General features: G+C 48.9%; 3 protein-coding genes across 3 annotated transcripts in view; 1 reads left to right on the forward strand and 2 right to left on the reverse strand.

Annotated features, from left to right (window-relative positions):
- The window catches only part of SKIC2 (SKI2 subunit of superkiller complex), a 41,801-nt gene extending 31,117 nt beyond the window's left edge, over positions 1 to 10,684 (reverse strand). Inside the window, exons 1-10 of the mRNA XM_053379075.1 lie at positions 10,346 to 10,684; positions 8,591 to 8,712; positions 7,186 to 7,295; positions 6,864 to 6,981; positions 5,301 to 5,415; positions 4,238 to 4,312; positions 3,372 to 3,425; positions 2,258 to 2,475; positions 1,083 to 1,232; positions 474 to 619 (exon numbers count right to left, since the gene is read on the reverse strand). Coding sequence (XP_053235050.1) covers positions 474 to 619; positions 1,083 to 1,232; positions 2,258 to 2,475; positions 3,372 to 3,425; positions 4,238 to 4,312; positions 5,301 to 5,415; positions 6,864 to 6,981; positions 7,186 to 7,295; positions 8,591 to 8,712; positions 10,346 to 10,364 — 1,127 coding nt within the window. The 5' untranslated portion in view covers positions 10,365 to 10,684. The remainder of the gene's footprint in view (positions 1 to 473; positions 620 to 1,082; positions 1,233 to 2,257; positions 2,476 to 3,371; positions 3,426 to 4,237; positions 4,313 to 5,300; positions 5,416 to 6,863; positions 6,982 to 7,185; positions 7,296 to 8,590; positions 8,713 to 10,345) is intronic.
- A 185-nt stretch (positions 10,685 to 10,869) lies between these two features.
- NELFE (negative elongation factor complex member E) lies at positions 10,870 to 23,320 on the forward strand. The gene is made up of 11 exons (XM_053379334.1): positions 10,870 to 10,998; positions 12,782 to 12,878; positions 14,248 to 14,320; positions 14,418 to 14,563; positions 15,312 to 15,386; positions 16,690 to 16,724; positions 17,906 to 18,126; positions 18,815 to 18,959; positions 20,657 to 20,711; positions 22,644 to 22,746; positions 23,136 to 23,320. Exons 2-11 carry the CDS (start codon positions 12,804 to 12,806, stop codon positions 23,207 to 23,209), a joined length of 1,002 nt encoding a protein of 333 aa, XP_053235309.1. The 5' UTR covers positions 10,870 to 10,998; positions 12,782 to 12,803; the 3' UTR covers positions 23,210 to 23,320.
- A 1,913-nt stretch (positions 23,321 to 25,233) lies between these two features.
- LOC128408769 (uncharacterized) overlaps positions 25,234 to 27,460 on the reverse strand; it is a 96,215-nt gene continuing 93,988 nt past the window's right edge. The window contains exons 34-35 of the mRNA XM_053378790.1: positions 27,157 to 27,206; positions 25,234 to 25,562 (exon numbers count right to left, since the gene is read on the reverse strand). Coding sequence (XP_053234765.1) covers positions 25,380 to 25,562; positions 27,157 to 27,206 — 233 coding nt within the window. The 3' untranslated portion in view covers positions 25,234 to 25,379. The remainder of the gene's footprint in view (positions 25,563 to 27,156; positions 27,207 to 27,460) is intronic.

The raw sequence follows: 27,460 nt of genomic DNA on the forward strand, positions 1-27,460 counted from the left end.
GCTTCAGGTTACAGACTCCGCTAACCCAGAAATAGTGCTTCAGGTTAAGAACTTTGCTTCAGGATGAGAAGAGAAATCGCACGGCAGCAGCGGGAGGCCCCATTAGCTAAAGTGGTGCTTCAGGTTAAGAACAGTTTCAGGTTAAGAACGGACCTCCAGAACGAATTAAGTTCTTAACCCGAGGTACCACTGTATTTTACATAACAGTGTTCATTTGGGCATGGAGGGCAGCTAAACACTGTAAGAGCTACTGTGGTATAGTGGTTAGTGTCAGACTACAACCTGGGAGACAAGGGTTCAAATCCCCCCTCTGCCACGGAGCTCGCTGAGCAACCACGGTCCAGTCGCTACCTCTCCGCCTGACCTACCTCACAGGGTTGTTGTGAGGAAAACTACATACTTCTCCTCAAGCTTCTTGGAGAAAAGGTGGGGTACAAATGTTAATTATTATCATTCATAACAGGCACTCTCACCGTGTCATGTGCTTCTGGGACAGAGCAATGGCGTATTCCGCCACCACGGTCTTTCCGGCAGAGGTGTGGGCAGCGACAAACACGGAGTCGTGCTTCTCCAAGTGGAGAATCGCCTGCTTCTGGAAAACGTCTGGCTCAAAAGGCCACTGAGGAGTGGGGAGAAAGAGAGAGGAAGTCACACAGGGGGCGGGAGTTTAGCGTCATCAGTCCTTGGCCCCACCCCCATCGTTCAGCCCGGACATTGAGGTCCAGCGCCGAGGGCCTTCTGGCGTTTCCCTCATTGCGAGAAGTGAGGTTACAGGGAACCAGGCAGAGGGCCTTCTTGGTAGTGGCACCCGCCCTGTGGAACGCCCTCCCTTCAGATGTGAAGGAAATAAGCAGCTATCTTATCTTTAAAAGACATCTGAAGGCAGCCCTGCTTAGGGATGTTTAGGGAAGTGTTTAATATTTAATGCCGTATTGTTTTTAACACTCGATTGGGAGCCACCCAGAGTGGCTGGGGAAACTCAGCCAGATGGGCGGGGTATAAATAAATTACTACTACTATTATTATTATTATTAGCCCCTACCTTTTCTCTCCCCACTCGGCCCTCTGAGCTGCCATCATACCTTGAAAGCTGGATCAGGAATTCGCTTGTAGAAGTCGTCCACGGGAGAGCTGACGTCCACTGGGATGGCCCACTGCTCTTTGGGGGGCTCGGAAGCTGCAGCAGGGGCCGGGGCAGCCTGTGGGGCTGATTTAGGGGCGGGCGTCACCTCCTGAGAGGAAGGCAAAGAGGAGACAGGCAGCATAAAGGAAGCCAAGGATGGGAAAAGGGAACCCTCCACCCACCCACAGACCCAATAAAAAGGGAGGGTTGTGTACCAATGCTGGTTCTATTCAGAGCCACCATATCTAGTAGCCTTGTCCTTCCTTTTGTCTGAATTTGGCTAGAGCAGCTTTGGCTCCTAGGTGGCAGCGCCCTTCGCAGTTCTTTCCCAGACCAGAAGCCTGCCGCATCTTCTGCCAGTCTTCCCTCACCTCTATAGTGTTTTAAATAAAAATATGCCCTTTTCCCTTATGGGATATCCAAGAGCCCATATAGAGTCCTTACATAGGTTCCCTATTGGTAGGAGAAGACAACAGAGGCCAACCAGAGAATATTGAGAAGCAAAGTAGCTAGTAAGCTTGATCTTTATTGATCAGTTGCAACAGGGTGCTCCCCTCACCCGCAGGAGAGGAGGAGGGACCCACAAAAATGCTGTGCAAGGGCTTATAAAGACTTTTGAAATTCCCATCCTGTAGATCAAGACCACCCCCAGAAACATTATACATACATCACAGAAGGGGTGTAACCTAAGACCACCCCTCAGATACATCACAGAAAAGGTGGTCTTAAACAGAACATTTGCATGTTGTTTTTCTCCTGTCGCTTGTTTATTTCCTGTCTGGCAGGTTACTTGATTGGATTGCCTGAGGAGCCTGGCCAGTCTTTTGTAATGAAAAGGCTCACACCCTTATTCAAACACATCAACATACCCTTAAGACAGGATTTGTGAAGGAAAAGACAATGGGGAGGTTTTTCCACTTTGACCATGCAGAGAAACATTTGCTCAGTTTAGGAATCAAAAATGGCTTCAGGTCAGTCTTCCTGTGCTGATCTATGTACGTGCAGTTATGAACATTACCATATATCTAGACCTCAAAATTCCTATCACAATAGACAGAGAAACCCACCTGCTTGGGCACCTGCCAACATCGCCCCAAGATCCTTCCGTCCCTCTCTGCACGCAGGTGGCCCTACCTTAAGCACCAGCTCCTCCAGGCTGTTTGCCCTCTGCAGCGGCGCCGGTTCTGCCGGGGGCGCCTCCTCTCCCTTCGCCCCTTTCCCCTTCTTCGTCCTCTTCCTCCCTTCCTCGGCCTTCTCCTTCCCTTCTTCGTCGCTGGAGGCTCCCAGCTCAAAGGTGTCCAGGGCCCCCAGCAGGTGGGTCAAGTTCAGCAACCCTGGGGAGGCCTTGAGCTCTGAAGTGGGGGGTGAGACACACAAGCAAGATAGGTTTCTCCGCTCAGGAATCCCCTCTGAGGGCGGGAGGGCAGGGGTGGGGAGAGCAGCTTTTGGGCTCAGGGATCCAAGGAAGAGTTTGCAACTGGCTCAGTGGAAAATATGCCGTGGAAATGTGTGTTTCATGCGAGGGCAAACCTCTCTACAAGGCTTGCTATGGTCTTTCAGCTCCTGTTAGGGCAGAGACAGTGACTGGGCCAAGCTCCAAGGCAGATGGGGGATTTGAACCCAGATCTCCAAGGTCCTAGCTCAATGCTCTTATTGCTTATGTTTATTGGTATATTTCCCTTTATCCAAAGATCTCAGGGTGGTTCACAGCATAAAGATACAGTATCAAAATATAAAACACATAACAAAACAATAACCCCCTTCCCCAAACATGCATAAAAAGATATACAGGATGTTTAGCCAGAGACCTGGTTGAAAAGGAACGTTTTCGCCTGGCGCCTAAAGGTGTATAATGAAGGCACCAGGCAAGCCTCCCTGGGGAAAGCATTCCACAAACGGGGAGCCACCACAGAAAAGGCCCTTTCTCATGTTGCCAACCTCCAGACCTCATGTGGAGGAGGCACATGAAGAAGGGCCTCAGGTGATGTTCTCAGGGTCTGGGTTGGTTCATATGGAGAGAGGTGGTCTTGCCCCAGGGTAGCCTTACAGAAGCTGCCAGACGACAGTTATCATCATCTCTGACCATTGGGCCATACCAGAAGGGGCTGATGGGAACTGGGAGTCCAACAACACCCAGAGAGCGCTATGCTAGCTGCCCTTGTTCTAACCACTACACCACACTGTCTCCCAGCCCCCAAGCCAGCCTCCTCACCAGTCCTAATCATCTCTCTACCAGAAATGAGGTTACCTTGTCTGGTGAACTCCACCCCTTTCTTCCAGCCTGGTGGGACCGTCAGCAAATCTGAGGGAAGAAAGAAAAAGCAGGAAGGGACATGGGCTTGAAGACAGGTGCCACGTATCAACAGTGAGCCCTGAGAGAGGAGAGAGGCCCCAGAATCTGCAGGGATTGTCCTTATTTTTATTGATCTTATGTCAACTGTGCTGCTGGCCTTTCCATCTGAAGAGTGGGCTTAAAAAACGACTTCAACACATCATAATTCGCACTCGGTGCCTGTTATTTCACCACACTAGCCTTACTAAAGGTAAAGGTAAAGGGACCCCTGACCATTAGGTCCAGTCATGACCGACTCTGGGGTTGCGGCGCTCATCTCTCTTTACTGGCCGAGGGAGCCGGCGTACAGCTTCCGGGTCATGTGGCCAGCATGACTAAGCTGCTTCTGGCAAACCAGAGCAGCGTATGGAAACACCGTTTACCTTCCCGCCGGAGTGGTACCTATTTATCTACTTGCACTTTGACATGCTTTCCAACTGCTAGGTTGGCAGGAGCAGGGACCGAGCAATGGGAGCTCACCCCCGTCACCAACCTTCTGATCGGCAAGTCCTAGGCTCTGTGGTTTAACCCACAGCACCACTGGCGTCCCTTCTAGCCTTACTAGGGTGATGTTATTTGCTATCAAAGGCCACCCGGTTGTGATTTCAAGAAGAGGCAACCCCATAGCCCACTATGTTCTCTCCCTATCTTCCCACCCTACATTAATAGTGTAACATCTTCAAGCCTCACCAAGGCTGCTGCAGAGGACACATGGCATTAACACCAGCAACCCAGAACTGGCTAGGATCTTAAGAGAAGGTGCACCATCTATTGCCAAGTACCGTTCTCAAAATCAATGTCCTCTTCCTGGTCTTCTTGAGTCTTGATCTGTTCAAGGCTGGGTTCGTCCATCCCACCTAGAGAGAGGTTGAGTTAAAACAATGCACTGCGGACAATTAAGAGCAAAGCTGCATGCATGGCAATAATTCTGCAGTCAGAAGACTCAGAATTCTGCAACTGAATTGCACAGTAGGGCTGGGCGATATATTGATATATCGCCAAAAACTGGTTTGAAGTCCATATTGTGATGGTGCTTACATAATTTTTCACCCAGCAATATACTGCAAATCATGATTGTGTGTGTGTGTGCAAGCGTGCTATGCAAAAATTACAATGTGGGGAAAACCGTGAAGCCAGCCAATGCTTCTCTTGATTCCTCTAGTCCCTGTCAAGTCTGCTGGCACAGCTCTCTCCTGACTCCTACACAGAATAGCGAATCACTGTTAGAATTCCTGCTCCGTGATTGCAGTCATAGGATTGTCGTCTATCACACGACGGTGTATGTTTTGACTCCACAGAGTGGGAAGTGATGGAGACAGGATGTTTGTGTTACTGTGTTCCGTGAAGTGGGAACTATTGTCCTTTGTTCTTTCTCTTAGCTGTTCGATGCTAGAGAGAGAGGGAGCCATGTTGCAGTGCTCCGTGTGTGTTTATATGTAAATAAAGTAGATTGGCCAAAATGCTGAGTTGCTGAGGTCTGTTACGCAATCTACGGGTCCCTAAGTGTGTCGATGTCTGTTGGCATTGGTTGCTGTGATGTTTGGGCTGAAGAAAGCTTTTGAAGCTCCCAAACGAAAAACCAGGAGGGAGAGAACATGCCAGTCGTGCATGTGTCTCTGCCAGGGTCCTACTTGAGTGTAGGCTGAACTCCTGACAACCACAAGAGCAGGCGCTGGCAAAAATCATGATGCGGGGGGGGGGGGGACCCTCCTCCCATCATCTCTGACCCACTGGCCTTGCTGGCTGGGGCTGATGGGAGCTGGAGTCCTAACATGATTCCAAGCCCTGGCGTAAGACTGTAGCGCCAATTCCCCAGACCAGGCAGTGAGAACAGGAGACCCATACCTGGCCAGAAGGGGTAATTGGTAGCGCTGCCTCGGAGAGCCTCGACTGGAGGGCCGGGTGCTCGTTGGAAGGAAAGAGAATTTTTGGCCGACAAGCCCATGTTGTCCACAAGTGCCTGAAATGGAAGGGGGAGCAGTGTCAAGACCAAAAGGTGCATGGCCAGTTCCCCGCTCTCCCAACAATTCTTAAATTCCTATAGACTGTATTCTCAATTCAAGACAGCAAGTATACAGGTGTCCTCCCCACTTATGCAGGGGGTTATGTTCCGGGGCCCCATGTGCATAGTGAAAATGGCATTAGGTGGGAAGCACCCTCTAAAAAGCCCCTAAAATGCTGGCTTTCTCCTGCTTTTTTGTCACCTGTTAGGCAGGGAGCTGAACTGCTGAAACAAAGCCCCGCTGCTCCTCTGGTCTTGTTGGGGATTCCTCCATCATCACTGATGTCACAAGGATGCCACAAGGACTCTCCAGCTCTCTCTTGTCATTTCCTGGTTTGAATCTATCCATTTATTTCCCAGCGCCGCACATATACCCGGTCATGGGAGGGGGGTAAAGGTAAAAGGTAAAGGACCCCTGGACGGTTAAATCCAGTCAAAGGCGACTATGGGGTTGCGGCGCTCATCTCGCTTTTCATGCCGGGGGAGCCAGCCTTTGCCCACAGACAGCTTTCTGGGTCATGTGGCCAGCAAGACTAAACCGCTTCTGGCGCAATGGAACACCGTGATGGAAACCAGAGCGCATGAAAATGCCATTTACCTTCCTGCTGCAGCGGTACCTATTTATCTACTTGCACTGGTGTGCTTTCGAACTGCTAGGTTGGCAGGAGCTGGGACAGAGTAATGGGCGCTCACCCTGTCGCAGGGATTCGAACCACTGATCTTCTGACCGGCAAGCCCAAGAGGCTCAGTGGTTTAGACCACAGTGTCTGTATCTAGCTGCAAGTGGAGCAAAATGCTCAAGCGGTCGTTACAATCCTTCCTTGGAGCAACAGGGGGTCGCGGTGGGCAGCAGAAGGGGACATGTACCAGAGCCTGGCTGCTACCATGGAGGTGTCCAGAGATTTAGCACAAGGGTGGGGGGAACATGTGGCTTGGCACAGGTCCCCAATTTGGCCCGCGAGACTGCTTTCCCCAAACTACCCCACACCCGCCTTCCACCAGGTATGTTAGCCCTGGTTGGCTGAAGCATATTGAACCACCCACCCGCCCCAACAAGGCGGGAAACCCCTTTCTGCCCAAGGGACACACTCACTTCAGAACAATGCAGTGGGTGGGGCCAGGTAAAAAAGAGGGCGGAGCAATGAGTGTGCATTCGATCTTTCTACAGCAGGCTAGTTTTCACACATGGCTCACATGCCCTTCACTAGCCTTCTCACAGAGTTTAAGAACCAATTCCAGCCAGGCGAAAACAGTCAGGGTGGTGCAAAGCGGGGCTGGTTAGGGGGTGTGGGGAAAGTTCTGCGGGCCAGGCAGAGAGTGCCGGAAGGCCACCTTGAGTCCCTTGGCCTAGGACTCCCCACCCTTGCCTGACAAAATGATATTCTGGGGGGAACACCGTTCCTCACCTCTCTGAAGCCCAGCAGCTCTCCTGTGGTGGGGTTGCGCTCAGCCTGAAGCGTCGAATGCACGGGGGTGACGTCCACCTCAAAGAGCGACTGGATGTCTTTCTCGCGGGGCCAGAACCTTCCTCGAGAAAGCAGGCAGGATTTTGGTTTTTTTGAAAAAAAAACAACAACACCAAAAACATTCCCAGATCCCACACAACCAAAATTGCCGCCCCAACCAGAGAGTACTTGAGTAACTGTGTCCTCTTTTGCTCCTTTCTGGAAGGAGAGACCTCAGTTTTACACAAGGGAGAGATGGCTCCGCAGCCGCTGAGAACCTCACCTGTGAGACCTTTCAAAGTGGTGGATGGGAAGCCAGTCCGGGCTGCTGAGGAAGTGCTGCTCCAGTTCAGAGGCCAGATCCTCAGCGTGAGGGGGCAACCCGTGAGGCAGCTGCGAGGAGGGATGGGGGAAAAGGTGCAAGAGTCATTCCTGGATACCAGCATCTATGCAGCCAAGGTAACTTGCAGTCCCCAAATGGGTCACATCCTGATGTAAAACACGTTGTATCCTTGCAGTCACCACAATTATGCTCTCAAAGACTGGTCAGATGTTTTAAGTCACAAAATGTCATTGAAAAGATGGGCAGGAGGGAGAGAAAAGAGACTGGCATATATGGAGGGGGGGATTAAACTTTTTTTAAAATTGCCTGACATTTCACTTGATTGGTTGGTTGCCGTAACTGACCAGCCTCCACTGAGCAAACGAAGAAACGCAGAGCGGAAACAATGCAACAAACCGAAATGCTAGAATTAAAGAAGGGAGATTCCAACTCAACGTAAGAAGAACTTTCTGACAGCAAGAGCTTTCTGACAGTGGAACAGTCTCCCTCGGGAGATTGTGGACTCTCCTCCTTTGCAGGTTTTTAAGCAGAGGTTGCATGGCCACCTGTCGTGTATGATCTAGCTGAGATTCCTGCATTGCAGGGGGTTGGACTAGATGACCCTCGGGGTCCTGTCCAACTCTATAATTCTACAATTCTATGAATTCAACTTTTTGCATTTGGATCCCACTTTTATTCTACCAAAGCAGCCACTCATTCAGTTACTGACCAGACCTGGGCCTACTTCAGCTGCCTCACCTTCAGGAGCCAGTGGCTGCTTTAAAAAAAATTTTGTATGGTTTTCCAGAATTTCAAGATGTGCAGCTGGTGGCTGCTTATTGTTGTTGTTGTTGTTTAGTCGTGTCCGACTCTTCGTGACCCCATGGACCAGAGCACGCCAGGCACTCCTGTCTTCCATTGCCTCCCGCAGTTTGGTCAAACTCATGCTGGTAGCTTAGAGAACACTGTCCAACCATCTCGTCCTCTGTCGTCCCCTTCTCCTTGTGCCCTCCATCTTTCCCAACATCGGGGTCTTTTCCAGGGAGTCTTCTCATGAGGTGGCCAAAGTATTGGAGCCTTATCTTCACGATCTGTCCTTCCAGTGAGCACTCAGGGCTGATTTCCTTAAGAATGGAGAGGTTTGATCTTCTTGCAGTCCATGGGACTCTCAAGAGTCTCCTCCAGCACCATAATTCAAAAGCATCAATGCTTCGGCAATCAGCCTTCTTTATGGTCCAGCTCACTTCCATACATCACTACTGGGAAAACCATAGCTTTAACTATACGGATCTTTGTTGGCAAGGTGATGTATTACCATTAAGAAAATTCCTCTCTCGTTCCAGGGTTGGAAAGGGGCACTCCTTACCGTGGTTAGCGGGAATCTGTCTCCATGAGGTCCTTCCTCTTGGGTGATGAGCTCAAAACGGCCGGCACATCCAACCTCCAAAATGGAGAGGGGTAACTCCAGAGGCCCCCTGGGGGGCAGGACTAGCAGGGAACAAGGAGATAAGGACATTTTGAAATTCATCATCCCATTTTCAGTCGCTCCTCCCACTGACCCCAGTGTAGCTTTCAAAGAACTGTAAGGCTGAAAGGGACCTCAGAGGTCATTGGCGCCGAATGCAACTTAATTACTTTGTATTATTATGAAATATCAATAAATATATTTTCACCCCCCCCCCAAAAAAAGAATGCAACTACAGGACCCTGAATTATGGCTATCCATCCTTTGCTTAAATTACCTCCAGGAAATGCAAAGTTTACTGATGCAAAGGTCAAATATGTGTGCCACTTTTCCAAGCAAGCTGAGAAGCATCTCCAGCAATAAAAGCCCATTAGGACATACAATATTTCAACAAAACCGTATAATAGTATCTTATTATTATCTGTTTTATTATCTGGTTTACTGTTTTACGACCTATTATAAACATCTCCGGTGATCTTTTGTTGTTGGCATCTATCTCTCTTGAGAGACAATGGAGTCATAGCTGTCAACTTTCCCCTTTTCTTGCGAAGAATCGTATTCGGAATAAGGGGATTTCCCTATAAAAAAGGGAAACGTTGACAGCTATGAATGGAGTGCACTTCTCAGGGTGAAAGGCATTATGAAAAGGGGCAGACCAGGGCAGGAGGGGGCAGAACTGAGCAAAATGGGCTTATGCTTGTTCTGCCAATGCACACAGGGGTCAAGAACGGAACCCTGGCACAAAACGAAGATTGTCTGTACTAGATAACTAGATTTTCATAACTTTGCTTTTATCTGTGTTTTATTGATCGTTATTACTTTATTCACATTACTTAAAATATTCTTTGTTTTCTCTCTCTAAAAAATTGAATAAATCAATAATGGCCTTATATAAGCATGAGCAAATATAACTAATTTTTACTTTCCCTCAACTTTACCTCATTTTCAGTTGGCTATGTAGCTTTCAAGACCTGGTGCCTGAGCTTGCTCAGTTTTCCCTTCTGTGCTGTGTCTTTTTTATGTTGTAAGCCTGCATGGAAAGAACCGTCTTTGTTTTGAATCTGTGTACAGCACAAAGCAAATTTTATTACTTATTTTTCTGCTCTGCTTTCCTTTAGGAAAGGCCGGGGGGTGGGCAGGGAGGAGGGAGCCTTGTCGTCTGGGCAGCCCAGGACCTCCATTCACACTGCCCAGGCTGGCGCCCCAGGGAGGTCACTTTGGTGCTGCAATTGCAGCAAAAGCAACCCTGGAGGCAGCAGTTATTAGTTCCCGGTCTCTGCAGCCACAGCGGGCGCTGTGATTCTCCAGAGGTTTGAATGCACACCGTTGTCTCTTGAGACAGACAGGTGCCAACAATTTATTTTATAAAAATTACACACCACTTGACTGTTAAAAAACAACAACCCTCTTCAGGTTTACTAATGATAAAACAGTAATATTGAGGGGAAATTCACAACCCTCCTTTAAAACATACGAAAGCTGAAATACTAAAAAAAAAAAAAGGCTAAAATTGCTCCAGCTTTTTAAGCGTCTGGGCAAGGCTTGATCTAAACAGGACTGTTTCCAGCAGCCTCCGAAAAGATCCCGTCGAAGGCGCCCGCTTCATCTCAAGTGGCAGGGAGTTCCAAAGGGGAGGCGCTGCCAAAGTTCTCTCACCTATCCTCTCCATCTCCATCGCCACTTCCACAGCTCGCCCAGGGGCGTGGCCAACCCCTAACCCGGAAATGCTCCTTCAAGCCCAACCTGGTGAGGGCGGAAGCTTCGGGCACACAGCAGATAGCGACTCCAAAGCCAGGGAGGATTCGTCGCTACTCAGCCGGGCGGAAGCCGCGGAAAAGCGGAAGCGAACGACGACGCTGACACGGGATTGGTCGAAATCCAGTCAGAGGCGGAACGCCCGGTTGGAAGAAAGCGGAAGCAGCCGTTGGAAGAGCAGCCGGGGTCCGCTTGGTTCCATTTCCAACGCAGGCGGTGCCCGCTCACTGTTATCCAATGGCGGCGCGACATGCAAATTGCAAACGTGTCGCCGCTGCGTCGCACGCATGCTCAAACTGTTCGCGTTTCGAACGTTTCCGCCCTGCTGCGCAATTCAGCCAATGAGCGGCCGATATGTAAATCACTCCTTAAACACGCTCGCGCGCCGCCAATTCGGCCGCCTTTCCAATCAGCCAATGGGCTTCGCGTTGCCGGGTGGCTTATGCAAATATACGTAGAGACTTCCTCCCGCTGCGTGGCTTGTCCCAGAGGCGTGTCTAGAGCGTGCCGGGAGAGAAGGCTCGCGCGACAGGGAGAGGACGCGGGAGCAGCTGGTGAGTGGGAGGCCGGAGGAGGGATGTGATTGGTGCAAAGCGCGTTGCATTGCAAGGTCTCCCCAGTAAATAAGCAGGCAGGAAAACGAGTGTAAGGGAAGAATGGGTCGAATAGGCCACAACTTTTATTGGTTACAGATGCTTAGGTATTATAGGGTATACCATTTTCAACTCCAGCCCTTCTGCTGGGAGTGCCTTCTAGGGTCAACCTAACCTGGGGGTGGGTGGGTGAGAGTGCTATGGCTGACAACAAATAATAATAATAATAATTTTTATTTATACCCCGCCCTCCCCAGCCAAGGCCAGGCTCAGGGCGGCTAACAAGCAATAATAAAAACAAGTTGAATGAATGCAACTTAAAAACAAGATTAAAATACAACATTAAAATATTAAAATGCAGCCTCATCACAGGAGGAGAAAGGAAAAAGAAAGAGGGGGAGGGAATCAAATTGGCTCTAAGCCAAAGGGGTGACCCCCCCCGGGGTTCCTATTTCAACTCTTTCTGGGTCCCTTTATAGGGATACCCTTTTGCATGCAGGGGCAGGCAGAGGCGGCAACCTGCCCTCGTTGCAAGACTAAGGCTTACCCAATGTCTATTGCCACTGGAAACCAAAGGCAGGGGCACCTGGGTCAAAGACTTAGTTAGGCAAAAAGAACCCGTGCATATGCGCACGCAGACAAACAGACAGGCTGGGAGCCTCAATGGCGCCCCTCTGGAAGCTTCACCCTGGGGCAAGCAAACCCTGGCTAGCCACCTCCCGTAGCTATGACTCTGCCAAAGGTGGGATATTCGTGCAAAGCCAAGCTGCAAATGTGCTTGTACAGTGGTACCTCGGGTTAAGAACTTACAGTGGTACCTCAGGTTACATACGCTTCAGGTTACAGACTTCGCTAACCTAGAAATAGTACCTCGGGTTAAGAACTTTGCTTCAGGATGAGAACAGAAATCGTGCTCCAGCGGCACGGCAGCAGTGGGAGGCCCCATTAGGTAAAGTGGAGCTTCAGGTTAAGAACAGTTTCAGGTTAAGAACGGACCTCCGGAACGAATTAAGTACTTAACCCGAGGTACCACTGTAATTCGTTCTGGAGGTCCGTTCTTAACCTGAAGCTCCACTTTAGCTAATGGGGCCTCCTGCTGCTGCCATGGTGTGATTTCTGTTCTCATCCTGAAGCAAAGTTCTTAACCCGAGGTACTATTTCTGGGTTAGCGGAGTCTGTAACCTCAAGTGTCTGTAACCCGAGGTGTCTGTAACCCGAGGTACCACTGTAGTTGGCATGACCCAACTTCTGCACTTAAATTTGTCTTCTAGTGGAATATGGCAGCTGGAATAAGGTGTGGGATTCCCTCCCCGCCAGAGGTGAAACTGGCGCCTTCGTTATGCAGTTTTTGCTGACTGCTGAAGACACACATGCTTTTGACACTTGAAATGCATCTCTCTTTTGGACCTGCCCTATTCTCTAGGCTGCTATCAGTTTTAAATATTTTTTAAAAATATTGCGAACCTGCGGGATCAGCTGACAGCCCATCTAGTCCAACATTCTGCTTTTACATGGGGTCATCAGAATTCTGGGCTAGATGGGCTATCTATCAGCCTGATCTAGCAGAACCTTCTTAGGTGGCGTTATTTGTTCTTGCTTTTATGGAGACCCTATCTGCCATCCCCTTTGCTCCACAACCATTAAAGGTGTTGGAGGAAGACGCCATGTTGCACTATGGACCCAGGTTGGTTGACCAACCCACAAGCTGCCTCTGATGGCCTATTTTGTTGTCTTCCCTTTCCAGACGGTGACTTTGCTTATCAGCCATGATTGTCTTACCCCCGGGACTGACAGATGAAGAGGAGGCTCTGCAGAAGAAGTTTGCCAAACTCAAGAAAAAGGTCAGACTCCTTTTTGTCGATGCCGAGGGGTAGATTCCACCCTAGGCAGGCCAGGCCGAATCAAGTTGTTGTTGGCTGTTCAAAGCCGTTGGTCCACCCAGTCCCAGCTAGCGTGGCCAACGATCAGACACAAGAATAGAAAGAAGCTTTCTGGATCATGTAATAGAATTGTAGAGTCGGAAGGGACCCCAAGGGTCTGTCAGGAGTTCAGCCTACACTCGAATAGGGCCCTGTCAGAGACACATGCCCGACTGGCATGTTCTCTCCCTCCTGGTCTTTCGTTCGGGAGCTTCAAAAGCTTTCTTCTGCCCGAACATCACAATGACTGATGCCAACAGACATTGGTACACTTAGGGATCTGCAGAGTTTGTGCACCTTGCGTGACAGAGACCTCAGCAACTCAGCATTTTGGCTAATCTACTTTATTTACATATAAACACACACGGAGCACTGCAACATGGCTCCCTCTCTCTCTAGCATCAGACAGCAAAGAGAAAAAGAACAAAGGACAATAGTCCCACTTCACAGAACACAGTAACACAAACATCCTGTCTCCGTCACTTCCCACTCTGTGGAGTCAAAACATACACCGTCATGTGAAAGACAACAATCCTATGACTGCAGTCATGGAGCAGGAATTCCAACAGTGTCATCTATGCAGGAATCTAAACAAACACATACATGACAGATGGCCATCCAACCTCTGCTTAAAAACCTCAGAGGAAGGAGAGCCCACAACCTCCCAAGGGAGATCGTTTCACTTGCTGCCAGAAAGTTCTTCCTGATGCGTAGTCAGAATCTCCTTTCTTGTAGCTTGAAGCCACTGGTTCAACCCTACCCTTCAAAGCAGGAGAAAACAAGCTTGTTCCCTCTTGCGTGTTATATAGTCCAGCATTCTGTTCTCCCAGTGGATAACCTAATAGTAGTAGTAGTAATAATAATAATAATAATAGAAATTATTTATACCCCGCCCTCCCCAGCCAAGACCGGGCTCAGGGCGGCTAACAAGCAATAATAAAAGCCAGTTGATTGAAATACAACTTTAAAAACAAGATTAAAATACAACATTAAAATGCAGCCTCATCACAGGAGGAGAAAGGAAAAAAGAAAGAGAGGGAGGGAGGGAATCAAATTGATTCTAAGCCAAAGGCCAGGCGGAACAACTCTGTCTTACAGGCCCTGCGGAAAGAAATCAAATCCCGCAGGGCCCTGGTCTCATGAGACATGCCTCTGGGATGATGGGGAGTTGTAGCCCAGCAGGGTCACCTCTTGGTAGATGACGACAGAAGCAGACGGGATTAAAGGGAAGGGAATGGCAGGAAATAGGTTTGGAGATGCCACGTTAAATATGGTTGTTGTTCCTCCCCAGAAAAAGGCCCTCATGGCCTTGAAGAAGCAGCAGAGTTCAACCAGCCAAGCCAGCCAGGGAGGAATTAAACGCTGTAAGTCGGACTTCCACCAAGGGAGGTGGGTGGAGTGGAGTCGGGTGCACCTGGGTCCACCAACACTTGGGACACTCACTGGCATTTCTTCCGGCAGCCATCTCTGACCAGCCGGTCGTGGACACGGCCACAGCCACGGAGCAAGCCAAGATGCTCGTGAAAACGGGGGCCATCAGCGCTATCAAAGCCGAGAACAAGAACTCGGGGTTCAAGCGCTCTCGCACGCTGGAAGGGAAGCTGAAAGTAAGGGGAGCTAAGTGGGTGGGGACTAGGGCTGGGGGATGTCTGGTTGTCAACGTTGTGATATATCACCAGCTAAACATCGCAATATGCCAATGTATCACGATGTCTGAAATAAGACAAAGGCATTGGCTGGCTTCACGGTTTTTCCTGTATCACACACGCGTGCGCACACACGCACACACATCATGGTTTGTGTTATATTTTGCCAGGTCAAAAATTATGATTAATTTTTTTTATAATTTTTATTAAATACAAATTAGAAAACATACATATTTACAACAAAAGAAAATACAAAAGAAAAAAACACACACATAACCAAGAAAAAAAATTAGAGAATACTTTGTCTCTTTTCATATTTACAGTTATTTATACCTCTATAAAATGCTAATGAGTGAAATGAAAGATAAGATATCAGAAAAAAGGGGGGGGAGAACAAAGAAAAAATAAAGAAGTAAAAGAAAAAGATTATAGTTGAAAATTTTTACAAGTAGATAAGTATTCACTATACATAGCCATTTCCCATCTATATTTATATCCAATTGTATAATTTCATCTTGTCCTTATCAGCCTTAAATAAAGTGTTGTTGTTTTTAAAAAGAAGGTCAAAAATTATGAACCGATATCACAATACGGACTTCAAACCTGTTATGGACGATATATCGATATATTCCCCCAACCCTAACAGAGACTGTGGGAAAGGGGAGCAGGGTTGTCTTCAGCAGGGCCTTAACATCTTGCTTGTCTTTAGGATCCCGAGAAAGGACCAGTCACAACTTTCCAACCTTTTCAGCGCAGCATCTCTGCAGATGATGATTCTCAAGAGGTACCTGGCATTTGAGTTCCCGGCTAAGGGAGGGAAATGGGGTGGGTTGTCATAGACCTAAGCAATCCTGCTTGCTCCTCCGCCTTCGCTGGTTCATGGGGGTGCCCCAGGGCAGCATAAATTGTTTCTGCATCCTTTATGGAGCTCCCATGTTCAGCTGGTGCACATGGAGGCCTTTTACTGACGCAGACCCGTTGGCCCACCTAGCTCAGTATTGTCCACACTGGTTGGCAGCAGCACACCAGGGTTTCAGGCAAGGAGTCTGGAGGATCGGACGTGGGGCCGTCTGCATGCAAAACATGCTCTCCCATGAAGCTGTAGCCTTTCCCCCAACATGCAAGGATGGGTCCATGGGAATTGCTGGTGCTGTGGGCCCCGGCACACCTTCAGACAGGAGGCCAAGGTTCTGTGATGGATGCCAGCCGCTGTTCATAGTGGGAAGGGGCCATGTGGTCCAAGTATGCTCAGAGCTGCAACTGGAAGACCCACAGGTATCCAGGAGAGCTCAAATCAAGCTCCCTGCCTCCAGGTTCTACTTTCCACACCGTCAGAGGCAGTATGATTGCCAGTTGCTGGAAATATCAGGAGAGGAAGGTGCTCTCATGCTCAGATCCTGATTGCAGGTTTCCCTTAGGCCAGTGTTCCTGCAGAACAGTAACTACCACAGAGATGTCAACATTTTCAAAAGCAGGAGGTCCATGGCTTGGCTTTTGAAAAACAAAGGCTGCAGGATATTTAGGGAATTGGGAACAGCTGCCTTAGACAATTGGTTGGCCAACTGCGAGCGTAGCTGTCAACCTTCCCTTTTATGCGGGAAGTTCCCTTATTCCAGTGCCGTTTCCGGATTGTTAGATATCCCGTAGACTGTCCCCGGGACAGGTGAGGCTGCTGATCCCTTATTTTCAAATCTGAAAGTTGACAGCTATGACTGCGAGAGCAGATTGTTGGGTTAGATGGGGTATTTGGTCTGATCCAGCAGGGCTGTTCTCACGTTCCCAGGATGTAGCCAAAGGGATCGACGCTGAAGAAGCAAGGACACCGTTTTGAGCTCTCCATGAGCTCTACTCCAACCCCTGTTAAGCCACAGTTCAGCCAGTCATCCATGCTTGTAGCTGCCGTGTGACATTGTTGAACCAATGAAAGATGGGGGAATTAGATCCCAAAAGATTTCTGAGGTGGCAAAAGAGAGAGCAGGGGTGTTTGTTTTTAGCTACCAGAAGTTTCTTGTTTCAGCCCAGGGCTACTACCTGCTAATTTTAATACAATCACTGATGTCTTTTTTTAAAAAAATGTTTTGTTTCAGTCACGGCGTCCCCAGAGGAAGTCTCTCTATGAAAGGTTGGTTCTGTTCATAATAAAATCTAGATGATTTGACCTTTCGATATTTGTAGGATCAGGCCAAATCCCAGAGCACTCCAGCAAACAGTGTTTGGGTTGTGGCAGTTTAATAATTATGAGGCTCCCCGCTCCTACTCTGATCTGTTGATCCCTTCTTAAGGGATAAATGGCCTTATCGGCTTAGCCTTTGAAGATCTATTTGTTTCAAATGACACATAATAAGGATTATTTCACTGATTACGCTGATGGTTTCTCAGCTTTTAGGTTGCTTGTTGTACAGGTTCGCTGTGCATTTTTGAATTATTTATTAACGACAGGTAATTTTTGGCACTGGCGGTGGTTTCGAAATGTATTTTTAAAAATTATTACAGTGGTACCTCTGGTTGCGAATGGGATCCGTTCTGGAGCCCCGTTCGCAACCTGAAAGGAACACAACCCGTGTCTGTGCACGCACAGGTCGCGGTTCACCACTTCTGCACATGCGCGTGATGTCATTTTGAGTGTCTGTGCATGCGTGAGCAGCGAAACCCAGAAGTAACCCTTTCCGGTACTTCCGGGTCGCCGCGGGACGCAACCTGAAAAGATGTAACTTGAACTGAACGTAACAAGAGGTATGACTATCTCTATTTTGAAATGTTTGGTATTTGGTGACTGGGAGCGGCTGCCGAGACCATATAACACCGGTCTTGAAAGACCTACACTGGCTCCCAGTACGTTTCCGAGCACAATTCAAAGTGTTGGTGCTGACCTTTAAAGCCCTAAACGGCCTCGGTCCAGTATACCTAAAGGAGCGTCTCCACCCCCATCGTTCTGCCCGGACACTGAGGTCCAGCTCCAAGGGCCTTCTGGCAGTTCCCTCGCTGCGAGAAGCCAAGTTACAGGGAACCAGGCAGAGGGCCTTCTCGGTAGTGGCACCCACCCTGTGGAACGCCCTCCCATCAGATGTCAAAGAGAAAAATAACTGAAAGCCGCCCAGAGTGGCTGGGGAAACCCAGCCAGATGGGCGGGGTATAAATAATAAATTATTATTATTATTATTATTTATTTCTAACCTGCGGTTTACAAATCACATTGTATTATTGAAATTGTGATTTGATGGCGCACATTCTTTAGATGCTGCCTTCAAAGTGAAATAAAAATGGGTATAAATGACGCCTCTCCCGTTCCATGCTCTTCTCCAGCTTTGTGAGCTCCAGCGATCGCCTGCGGGATACAGAGAAGGATCTAGAAGTGGGCAGGGATCCGGACAAAGAGCCAGAGCAGGGGGAGAACCTCCGCAATTTCGAGTGGGACTATGACCGTGATCGCAGCCGGGACCGGAGCAGAGAGCGTGACAGAGACCGGGATCGAGACCGGGACAGGGATCGGGACCGAGACAGAGACAGAGAGGGCAGCTTCCGCCGTAAGGACTCCTTGTGGGCAGGGTGGATAAAAATCAATGATTTTTTAATAAATAAAATCAGATTTTTCAAATTTTAAATGGTTTTTTAAAAAATTTAAATTGGATTTTTAAAATACAATAGTACCTCAGGTTACATATGCTTCAGGTTACAGACTCCGCTCTCCTCTTAACGACCCCTCTAACGACCCTTAAGAAACTACAGCTCCCAGAATTCTTTGGGGGAAACCGTTGCTGTTCAAAGTGCTCTCATAGCGCTTTAAATGTAGGGTGTGGCTCTGGATATTACGATCTCACGGAGTTGCTGGCATCAGGTTTTGAATACAGTGGTACCTCTGGTTACGAACTTAAATCGTTCTGGAGGTCCGTTCTTAACCTGAAACTGTTCTTAACCTGAGGTACCACTTTAGCTAATGGGGCCTCCCGCTGCCGCCGTGCGATTTCTGTTCTTATCCTGAGGTAAATTTCTTAACCTGAGGTACTATTTATGGGTTAGCAGAGTCTGTAACCTGAAGCATCTGTAACCCGAGGTACCACTGTATCACGTGAGCCAGTTGTGAACTAGGATACATAGAGTCCCCAGGAAGGGTAGGCAAGGTTTCAAACGGGTTTTGGCATCCAGCTAGGTTTAAGAGGGCCTTGGGGCGACAGGAGTGTTTTCTGACCTGTCAATCTTCCTTTCCTAACCCAGGTTCGGATTCATTCCCGGACCGACGTGCTCCGCGCAAAGGGAACACGGTGTACGTCTACGGGGCGGACATGAAGCAGAGCATGCTGCGCACCGCTTTCTCGGCCTTTGGGAACATCATTGACCTCTCCATGGACAATCCCCGCAAGTGAGTGGTGGGAAGGAAGGCAAGGTTGGCCCAAGAGCCAAAGCTTGGGCCAGATCCACGGGGGGAAACATTCAAACGACACCTCACTCCCATATGGACATCCACCAGGAAAGCCACTCAGGGGGACTGGAACAACCCAGTTAGATGGGAGGGTACTACTACTTCTTCTACTAATAATAATAATATATTGAGGGCAGAGCAGTGCTTTGCATGCAGAAGGTCGCAGGTTCAATGCCTGGAATTACCAGGTAGGCTGGTGCCTGACATCAACACCATCTGGAGTTGCATTCCTGGGAAACATTGGATCTGGACTGTTTTCTCGCACTGATGCCACATCCTGTATCAGTTATATTTTATCTGCATGATCAGAATGAATTTCAGGAGCCAAAATGCCTTTTCTGTGCAGGAGCAGCGATCAATATTATACTTAAATGTTGTTGCTTGTCTTCACTTACCCCACCTCACTGCCCTGCTCACGGTTGTGAAGAATATTCTTAAGTTATGAATGGATAATAATAATAATAATAATAATAATAATAATAATAATAATTTATACCCTGTCCATCTGGCCAGGTTTCTCCAGCCACTCTAGGCAGCTCCCAGCAGAATATTAAAACACCATAAAACATTAAAAACTTCCCTATACACGGCTGCCTTCAGGTGTCTTCTAAAAGTCAGATAGTAGTTTATTTCCTTGACATCTGATGAGAGGGCGTTCCCCAGGGTGAGTGCCACTACCGAGAAGGCCCTCTGACTCGTTCCCTGTAACCTCACTTCTCGCAGTGAAGGAACTGCCAGAAGGCCCTCGGAGGTGGACCTCAGTGGCTGAATGATGGGGGTGCAGACGCTCCTTCAGGTATACTGAGCCGAGGCCGTTTAGGGCTTTAAAGGTCAGCACCAACACTTTGAATTGTGCTCGGAAACGTACTGGGAGCCAGTGTAGATCTTTCAGGACCGGTGTTATGTGGTCTTGGCGGCCACTCCCAGTCAGCAGTCTAGCTGCCGCATTCTGGATTAGTTGCAGTTTCCGGGTCACGGTAGCCCCACGTAGAGTGCATTGCAGTAGTCCAAGTGGGAGATAAGTAGAGCATGCATCACTCTGGTGAGATAGTGTGCAGGCAGGTAGGGTCTCAGCCTGCGTACCAGGTGGAGCTGGTAGACAGCTGCCCTGGACACAGAATTGACCTGTGCCTCCATGGACAGCTGTGAGTCCAGAATGACCACCAGGCTGCGCACCTGGTCCTTCAGGGGCACAGTTACCCCATTCAGGACCAGGGAGTCCCCCACACCAGCCCGCCCCCTGTCCTGCCAAAACTATTACTGTCACCGTGTCACCATTAAGAAAAATAAGTAGGAATAGGCCAATATATATGTGGACTATCCCTGGATAAAGCGAATCTTCTTCTTTAAGGTCTCAAAGCTCAGCCTAGATCAAGATTGTAATCTGAACTAACCGTAGGTGTAACTGAGAATCACAGTTACGTCTGTCGTTTGAAAAATAAAGAAGTTAGAGCCGTCCTGCCAAAAAATGGCTGCTAGGCATTCCGTTTCAGTGACCACAACCTTGGTTAAAGGAGCCATTTGGCGCCTAGCTTACAAATTTGAGTTTCTAACACTGCTGGTAAGGTAAGACAGCCAAGAAGACAATGCCTTTCTCCAGAGAGCAGCCGTTAACCCTTTTCTCTCTCCTCCCTCAGCTGTGCTTTTGTCACCTATGAGAAGATGGAGTCTGCGGACCAAGCCATTGCTGAGGTAACTGCCATTGCTTTTTCCCTCCGAGCTGCCTGAAATGTCCAGCGCTGAGGGCCTTCTGGCAGTTCCCTCACTGCGAGAAGTCAAGTTAAAGGGAACCAGGCAGAGGGCCTTCTCGCTAGTGGCGCCCGCCCTGTGGAGCGCCCTCCCACCAGATGTCAAAGAGAACAACTACCAGACTTTTAGAAGACATCTGAAGGCAGCCCTGTTCAGGGAAGCTTTTAATGTTTGATGCATCACGGTATTTTAATATTTTGTTGGAAGCCGCCCAGAGTGGCTGGGGAAGCCCAGCCAGATGGGCGGGGTGTAAATAATAAATTAGAAATATTCTTATTATTATTAGAAATGAGCCTAGGAAAAAGCAGGAATGGGGTGATACCCAACATTAGTCATTAGAATTAAGTCCATGGGTTTTCATGAGTCTGCCCTGGATGCAGAGAAGTGACGGGAGACAGCGTAGGCTCAGAGCCTGGGGTTCGGTGGTGAGTCGACGACACGTGGTCAGAGGGAGAAGAGAGAGAGGACTGGCAGGAGGAGGTGTCGGGAGCAGAAGAGGCAACAGGGTTTCGTGAGCAGGAAGAGGTTGTGACAGAGAGCGGGCGAGACTTGGAGGAAGGGGAGGAGGAGGGGCAGGAGGCAAAGATGAGGCAGACTTCTTGGTTCTATATGGTTATACGGTGGTTCCGCTCCTTCCTCCTGGGCCATGTCCAGAAAGTGGTGGTGGGGGATGAGTGTTCAGACCCCTGGGCTCTCACTTGTGGGGTGCCTCAGGTTTCCGTCCTCTCTCCCATGCTTTTTAATATCCATATGAAGCCACTGGGAGAGATCATCAGGGGGTTTGGGCTGGGTGTTCATGACACCCAGTATGCAGATGACACCCAGCTCTACCTCTCCTTTAAATCAGAACCAGTGAAGGCGGTGAAGGTCCTGTGTGAGTGTCTGGAGGCGGTTGGAGGATGGATGGCGGCTAACAGTTTGAGGTTGAATCCTGACAAGACAGAAGTACTGTTTTTGGGGGACAGGGGGCGGGCGGGTGTGGGGGATTCCCTGGTCCTGAATGGGGTAACTGTGCCCCTGAAAGACCAGGTGCGCAGCCTGGGAGTCATTTTGGACTCACAGCTGTCCATGGAGGCGCAGGTTAATTTTGTGTCCTGGGCAGCTGTCTACCAACTCCATCTGGTACGCAGGCTGAGACCCTACCTGCCCGCAGACTGTCTCGCCAGAGTGGTGCATGCTCTAGTTATCTCCCGCTTCGACTACTGCAACGCGCTCTATGTGGGGCTACCTTTGAAGGTGACCCGGAAACTGCAATTAATCCAGAATGCGGCAGCTAGACTGGTGACTGGGAGTGGCCGCCGGGACCACATAACACCGGTTCTGAGAGATCTGCATTGGCTCCCAGTACATTTCCAAGCACAATTCAAAGTGTTGGTGCTGACCTTTAAAGCCCTAAACGGCCTCGGTCCTGTATACCTGAAGGAGTGTCTCCACCCCCATCGTTCAGATCCAGCGCTGAGGGCCTTCTGGCGGTTCCCTCATTGCGAGAAGTGAGGTTACAGGGAACCAGACAGAGGGCCTTCTCGGTAGTGGCGCCCGCCCTGTGGAACACCCTCCCTTCAGATGTGAAGGAAATAAGTAGCTATCCTATCTTTAAAAGACATCTGAAGGCAGCCCTGTTCAGGGAAGTTTTTAATGTTTAACACTGTACTGTTTTTAACACTTGATTGGCAGCCGCCCAGAGTGGCTGGAGAAACTCAGCCAGATGGGCGGGGTATAAATAATAATAATAATAATTATTATTATTATTATTATTATTATTATTATTATTATTATTATTATATTGATCTTTACGGTGCTTCAGGGCTCTCTGGGCTGTGGAGCAATTTCCGTAGAAATGGATTAAGGCACCCCATCCCCTTGCCTCCTTAACAGCTCAACGGAAAGGTGGTGGAGGATGTTCAGCTGAAAGTCAGCATTGCCCGCAAGCAGCCCATGCTGGACGCAGCCACCGGCAAATCGGTCTGGGGGTCTTTGGGTAAGTGCTGGAGGAGAGGGGTCCGGAATGGGGAGGCAGGAACCAAGTTCCAAGACGATGGGAAGTGGTTTGAGTGTTGGTGGTGGGGATATGGAACTCAGGGATCTCCCAAGTGCTTGTGTTTAGATGACAGGAATCAAGAGAGGTAAGTGGGGTCAGATTTCCAGAGAAAAGGTGTGCTAGTAACAGCAACCAGCAACTTTCAGTCTGCCAATAATATATCCCACTCGCTTAAAAGGGTTTGTGGGCCTGGGAGTCCACTACCAGTTGCCCCAGAATCTGCTTCTTTTATCGTCTTCAGAGGTTCAGCTGGGTAGCGTGAGAGAAGCTGGTCACCTTTGCCTTGTTGTGATCTGTGATCCTAGATGTCCCTTCTCTCTCTTTCCCAGCTGTGAAGAATAGCACCAAGGGCTCTCACCGGGACAAGCGATCCCAGGTCGTTTACAACGAAGACATCTTCTGAGGCCTGTGGGACAATCCCCATTTCGAGTGGTGGGGTGTTTCTTAAATGTTTGCTTTTTTTTGTTGTTGTTAAGATGTGCAAATAAACATTGCCTGTGTCTTCGAAAAAGCACCGTATCGCTTCTCTCAAAGTCTGTACTTCAAAATGCACCTGAGCCCGTGGGGGGAAAGACTTGTTCTATAATGCACCTTGCCACGGGATCAGGAAGGCAAGGTGTAGTAAGAGAACAATTATGATGGCCACATCTTGGATCATCCACGACTTGGATGATGGACTCAAGGGCATCCTGATCAAATTTGCAGATGACACCAAACTGGGAGGGGTGGCTAACACCCCAGAGGACAGGATCACACTTCAAAACGACCTTGACAGATTAGAGAACTGGGCCAAAACAAACAAGATGAATTTTAACAGGGAGAAATGTAAAGTATTGCACTTGGGCAAAAAAAAATATGAGAGGCACAAATACAAGATGGGTGACACCTGGCTTGAGAGCAGTACATGTGAAAAGGATCTAGGAGTCTTGGTTGACCACAAACTTGACATGAGCCAACAGTGTGACGCGGCAGCTAAAAAAGCCAATGCAATTCTGGGCTGCATCAATAGGAGTATAGCATCTAGATCAAGGGAAGTAATAGTGCCACTGTATTCTGCTCTGGTCAGACCTTACCTGGAGTACTGTGTCCAGTTCTGGGCACCACAGTTCAAGAAGGACACTGACAAACTGGAACGTGTCCAGAGGAGGGCAACCAAAATGGTCAAAGGCCTGGAAACGATGCCTTATGAGGAACGGCTAAGGGAGCTGGGCATGTTTAGCCTGGAGAAGAGGAGGTTAAGGGGTGATATGATAGCCATGTTCAAATATATAAAAGGATGTCACATAGAGGAGGGAGAAAGGTTGTTTTCTGCTGCTCCAGAGAAGCGGACATGGAGCAATGGATCCAAACTACAAGAAAGAAGATTCCACCTAAACATTAGGAAGAACTTCCTGACAGTAAGAGCTGTTCGACAGTGGAATTTGCTGCCAAGGAGTGTGGTGGAGTCTCCTTCTTTGGAGGTCTTTAAGCAGAGGCTTGACAACCATATGTCAGGAGTGCTCTGATGGTGTTTCCTGCTTGGCAGGGGGTTGGACTCGATGACCCTTGTGGTCTCTTCCAACTCTATGATTCTATGATCTTAGATGATGCTCAAAGATTATTAGGCAGATTTATGTAGGGTAGACCTATCGGCATAGCCATCAACTTTTCCCTTTTCTTGCGAGGAATCCTATTCGGAATAAGGGAATTTCCCTTAAAAAAAGGGAAACGTATAGTTAAAGCCATGGTTTTCCCGGTAGTGATGTATGGAAGTGAGAGCTGGACCATAAAGAAGGCTGATCGCCGAAGAATTGATGCCTTTGAATTATGGTGCTGGAGGAGACTCTTCAGAGTCCCATGGACTGCAAGAAAATCAAACGCATCCATTCTTAAGGAAATTAGCCCTGAGTGCTCACTGGAAGGACAGATCGTGAAGCTGAGGCTCCAGTACTTTGGCCACCTCATGAGAAGAGAAGACTCCCTGGAAAAAGACCCTGATGTTGGGAAAGATGGAGGGCACAAGGAGAAGGGGACGACAGAGGACAAGATGGTTGGACAGTGTTCTCGAAGCCACAAACATGAGTCTGACCAAACTGTGGGAGGCAGTGGAAGACAGGAGTGCCTGGCGTGCTCTGGTCCATGGGGTCACGAAGAGTCAGACACGACTAAACGACAACAAAGACCTATCGGCATAGCCGGCAACTTTTCCCTTTTCTTGTGAGGAATCCTATTCGGAATAAGGGAATTTCCCTTAAAAAAAGGGAAACAAAACATGTTTTGATGTCTTCAATTTCATCTCTTTGTTTGATCTAAAAACTTACTTGAGAAAGGGGGAGGGAAAATGGAAGCTTGGGATTGTGAGATTGCTGAAGTCTACGCCGGATATCAACTCCTAACTGGGGTGGAATACTCACAGCTACCCGAAAGATACCAGTATCACAGAAGAGAGCTATTTATCCATTTTCTTCATACAATGGAATTTAATACACAATTGTTAAAACTGCATTCACTTTACAGGATTTCAAGATACCCGTTCTATTTACACAAACCACCCCAGGTGCGAGGTGGAGGGTGGGGGAATCGTGGAGAAGAGTCTACAGGAAATCCAGTCCCTCGTCCCGGAGCTCTTCCTTGAGCCAAGGCAAGACCTTGAAGAGGTTGATGTGAAAATCCCTGGCGTAGGCAGGGGACCCCTCATGGCGATTACGGCCAGTTTCACAGACAGGCAGTTTCCTGTTTCTACAAACGTCAACCACGCCCCAGCTGATCACGCCCACCTGCAGGGGGGGAAAAGAAGAGGCTGGAGTGAGACTACAGGGCATACCGTACAGTGGTACCTCGGGTTACAGGCGCTTCAGGTTACAGACTCCGCTAACCCAGAAAAATTACCTCGGGTTAAGAAATTTACCTCAGGATGAGAACAGAAATTGCACAGCGGCAGTGGGAGGCCCATTAGTTAAAGTGGTACCTCAGGTTAAGAACAGTTTCAGACCTTTAGAACGAATTAAGTTCTTAACCTGAGGTACCACTGTATTGGATTGAATATAAGCCGCACCTTTAAAATTCAGGGGGGGGGACAGAAAAAAAACACAATACCTGCCACCGCAACAGTTGCTGGGCAAGAAGAGACATTCTGCAGGGGGCGCATAGCTCGCCTCACTGTGCCAGGCGGGTGCCCCCACTCCATTAACAGTGGCGAGGCAGGCAGAGGGGGATCGCATGGCAGCGCCGCCGTGGCAGCCCCTGGCGGCACTCACCCCCCGGCTGCCTCTCTCGGCAGCGGGCGGGAACCCCCCACCATGACAGTGGAGGAGCACAGCAGGAAGCGTGAAGTGGCAGCACCAGTGGCCACCCACCCGCCACCCCCGCTTGTCAGGGCTCCAGCAGGAGTTAAGGGGGGGGGGTTCACTGTATGTCTGTTTCAGCAGCAATATTGGGCTTTTTGTAATGTTGCAAATATTGTCAGCTTTGCCTTTGAGCCGGTGCCAATGACTGGGCTCAACCTCTTCTGCCTCGACTGGGCCAGGCGATCTGGGAAGCACTTCCAGAGACCTTCCACTGCAGGGAGCAGGTCTAAGTGCTGTGGACTCACAACTCAGAGCTGTGAGCACCAAAGCCAGCAGAGCACAGCAGTCTGAATTACATGAACGACAGCTCTGAAGCTTAACTTCTTTATTCTTTTACAGCTACTGCAAACTAAAATAAACTATAAACTAAAGCTAAAGGAGGCTTCTGGACTGCGTGAGTGTTACAGATCCTTATGCAGCCATCTTATCTCTACACAGATAACACTCAGACTCCCACAGAGTCAGGCTGGAGCGGAAGAAGCAATAAGCAGATTCTGCTGCCTCCTTTCTGAAAACATCATGAGATTCTTGCTATGGGAAGGGCGAAATATCCACAAATATAAGCCGCACTTTAACCTTTCACAGTCGGAATTTGAAAAAAAGTGTGACTTATATTTGGGCCAGTACGGTATTAGACAGGAGCTGTCTCTTGTCTTTGCAGCACAGATCTTTGCTGCTCTGTATCTATATTGGAATTGTTTTTAGTCCTTTTAACTGCTGTATTGCTTTGCCGTCAGCGGGTTCCTTTGGGAGAAAGGGAAGGCTACTAATGGGATAAAGTGAAACAGCTGAATGTGCAGCTTGCTTTGACCTTCAGAGTGTGCTATCAGAGAGAACCAAGCCTTGTGATTACTTTTCTGCTGCCCCCCCCCGCCAATGCCACATTTGTGTGGTGCAGCTGTAGAATTGGGGAACACAAAGCCCTGCCTATAAAGAACACCAGGAACTGGCATGTCATTTGGAACCGGTGGCATGGCTTGGGGTCCAGCGGAGAAGCCTGGTGCCAGTTGGAGTCCACACTTACCTGGATATAACGTTGCCTTTTAGGAATGATGAGGGGACCACCAGAATCGCCTGGAAGCAAAAGAAAAGGGAATTATCAGAGGGTGTGTGACGTTCAAGTCTGAAGCTATATGCATGTACCATAGTTCTACACAATGAGGGGACTGTAGTTAAGGAGACCCTCTACTCCCCTCCCAGAGCTACAATTCCCAGAGTCCCCTGGGAATAATAATACAGTGGTACCGCAGTTACAGACGCTTCAGGTTACAGACTCCGCTAACCCAGAAATAGTACCTCAGGTTAAGAACTTTGCTTCAGGGTGAGAA

The sequence above is a fragment of the Podarcis raffonei genome, chromosome 2, assembly GCF_027172205.1.
Source record: "Podarcis raffonei isolate rPodRaf1 chromosome 2, rPodRaf1.pri, whole genome shotgun sequence".
NCBI lineage: Eukaryota > Metazoa > Chordata > Lepidosauria > Squamata > Lacertidae > Podarcis > Podarcis raffonei.

What these genes read in the sequence shown, in the direction of transcription:
- NELFE (XM_053379334.1), top strand. Translation starts at nt 12,804, where the DNA reads ATGATTGTCTTACCCCCGGGACTGACAGATGAAGAGGAGGCTCTGCAG. An exon ending in CCAGGGAGGAATTAAACGCT is followed by an intron (nt 14,321 to 14,417) that starts GTAAGTCGGACT and finishes TTCTTCCGGCAG; the next exon opens with CCATCTCTGACCAGCCGGTC. An exon ending in TCCATGGACAATCCCCGCAA is followed by an intron (nt 18,960 to 20,656) that starts GTGAGTGGTGGG and finishes CTCCTCCCTCAG; the next exon opens with CTGTGCTTTTGTCACCTATG.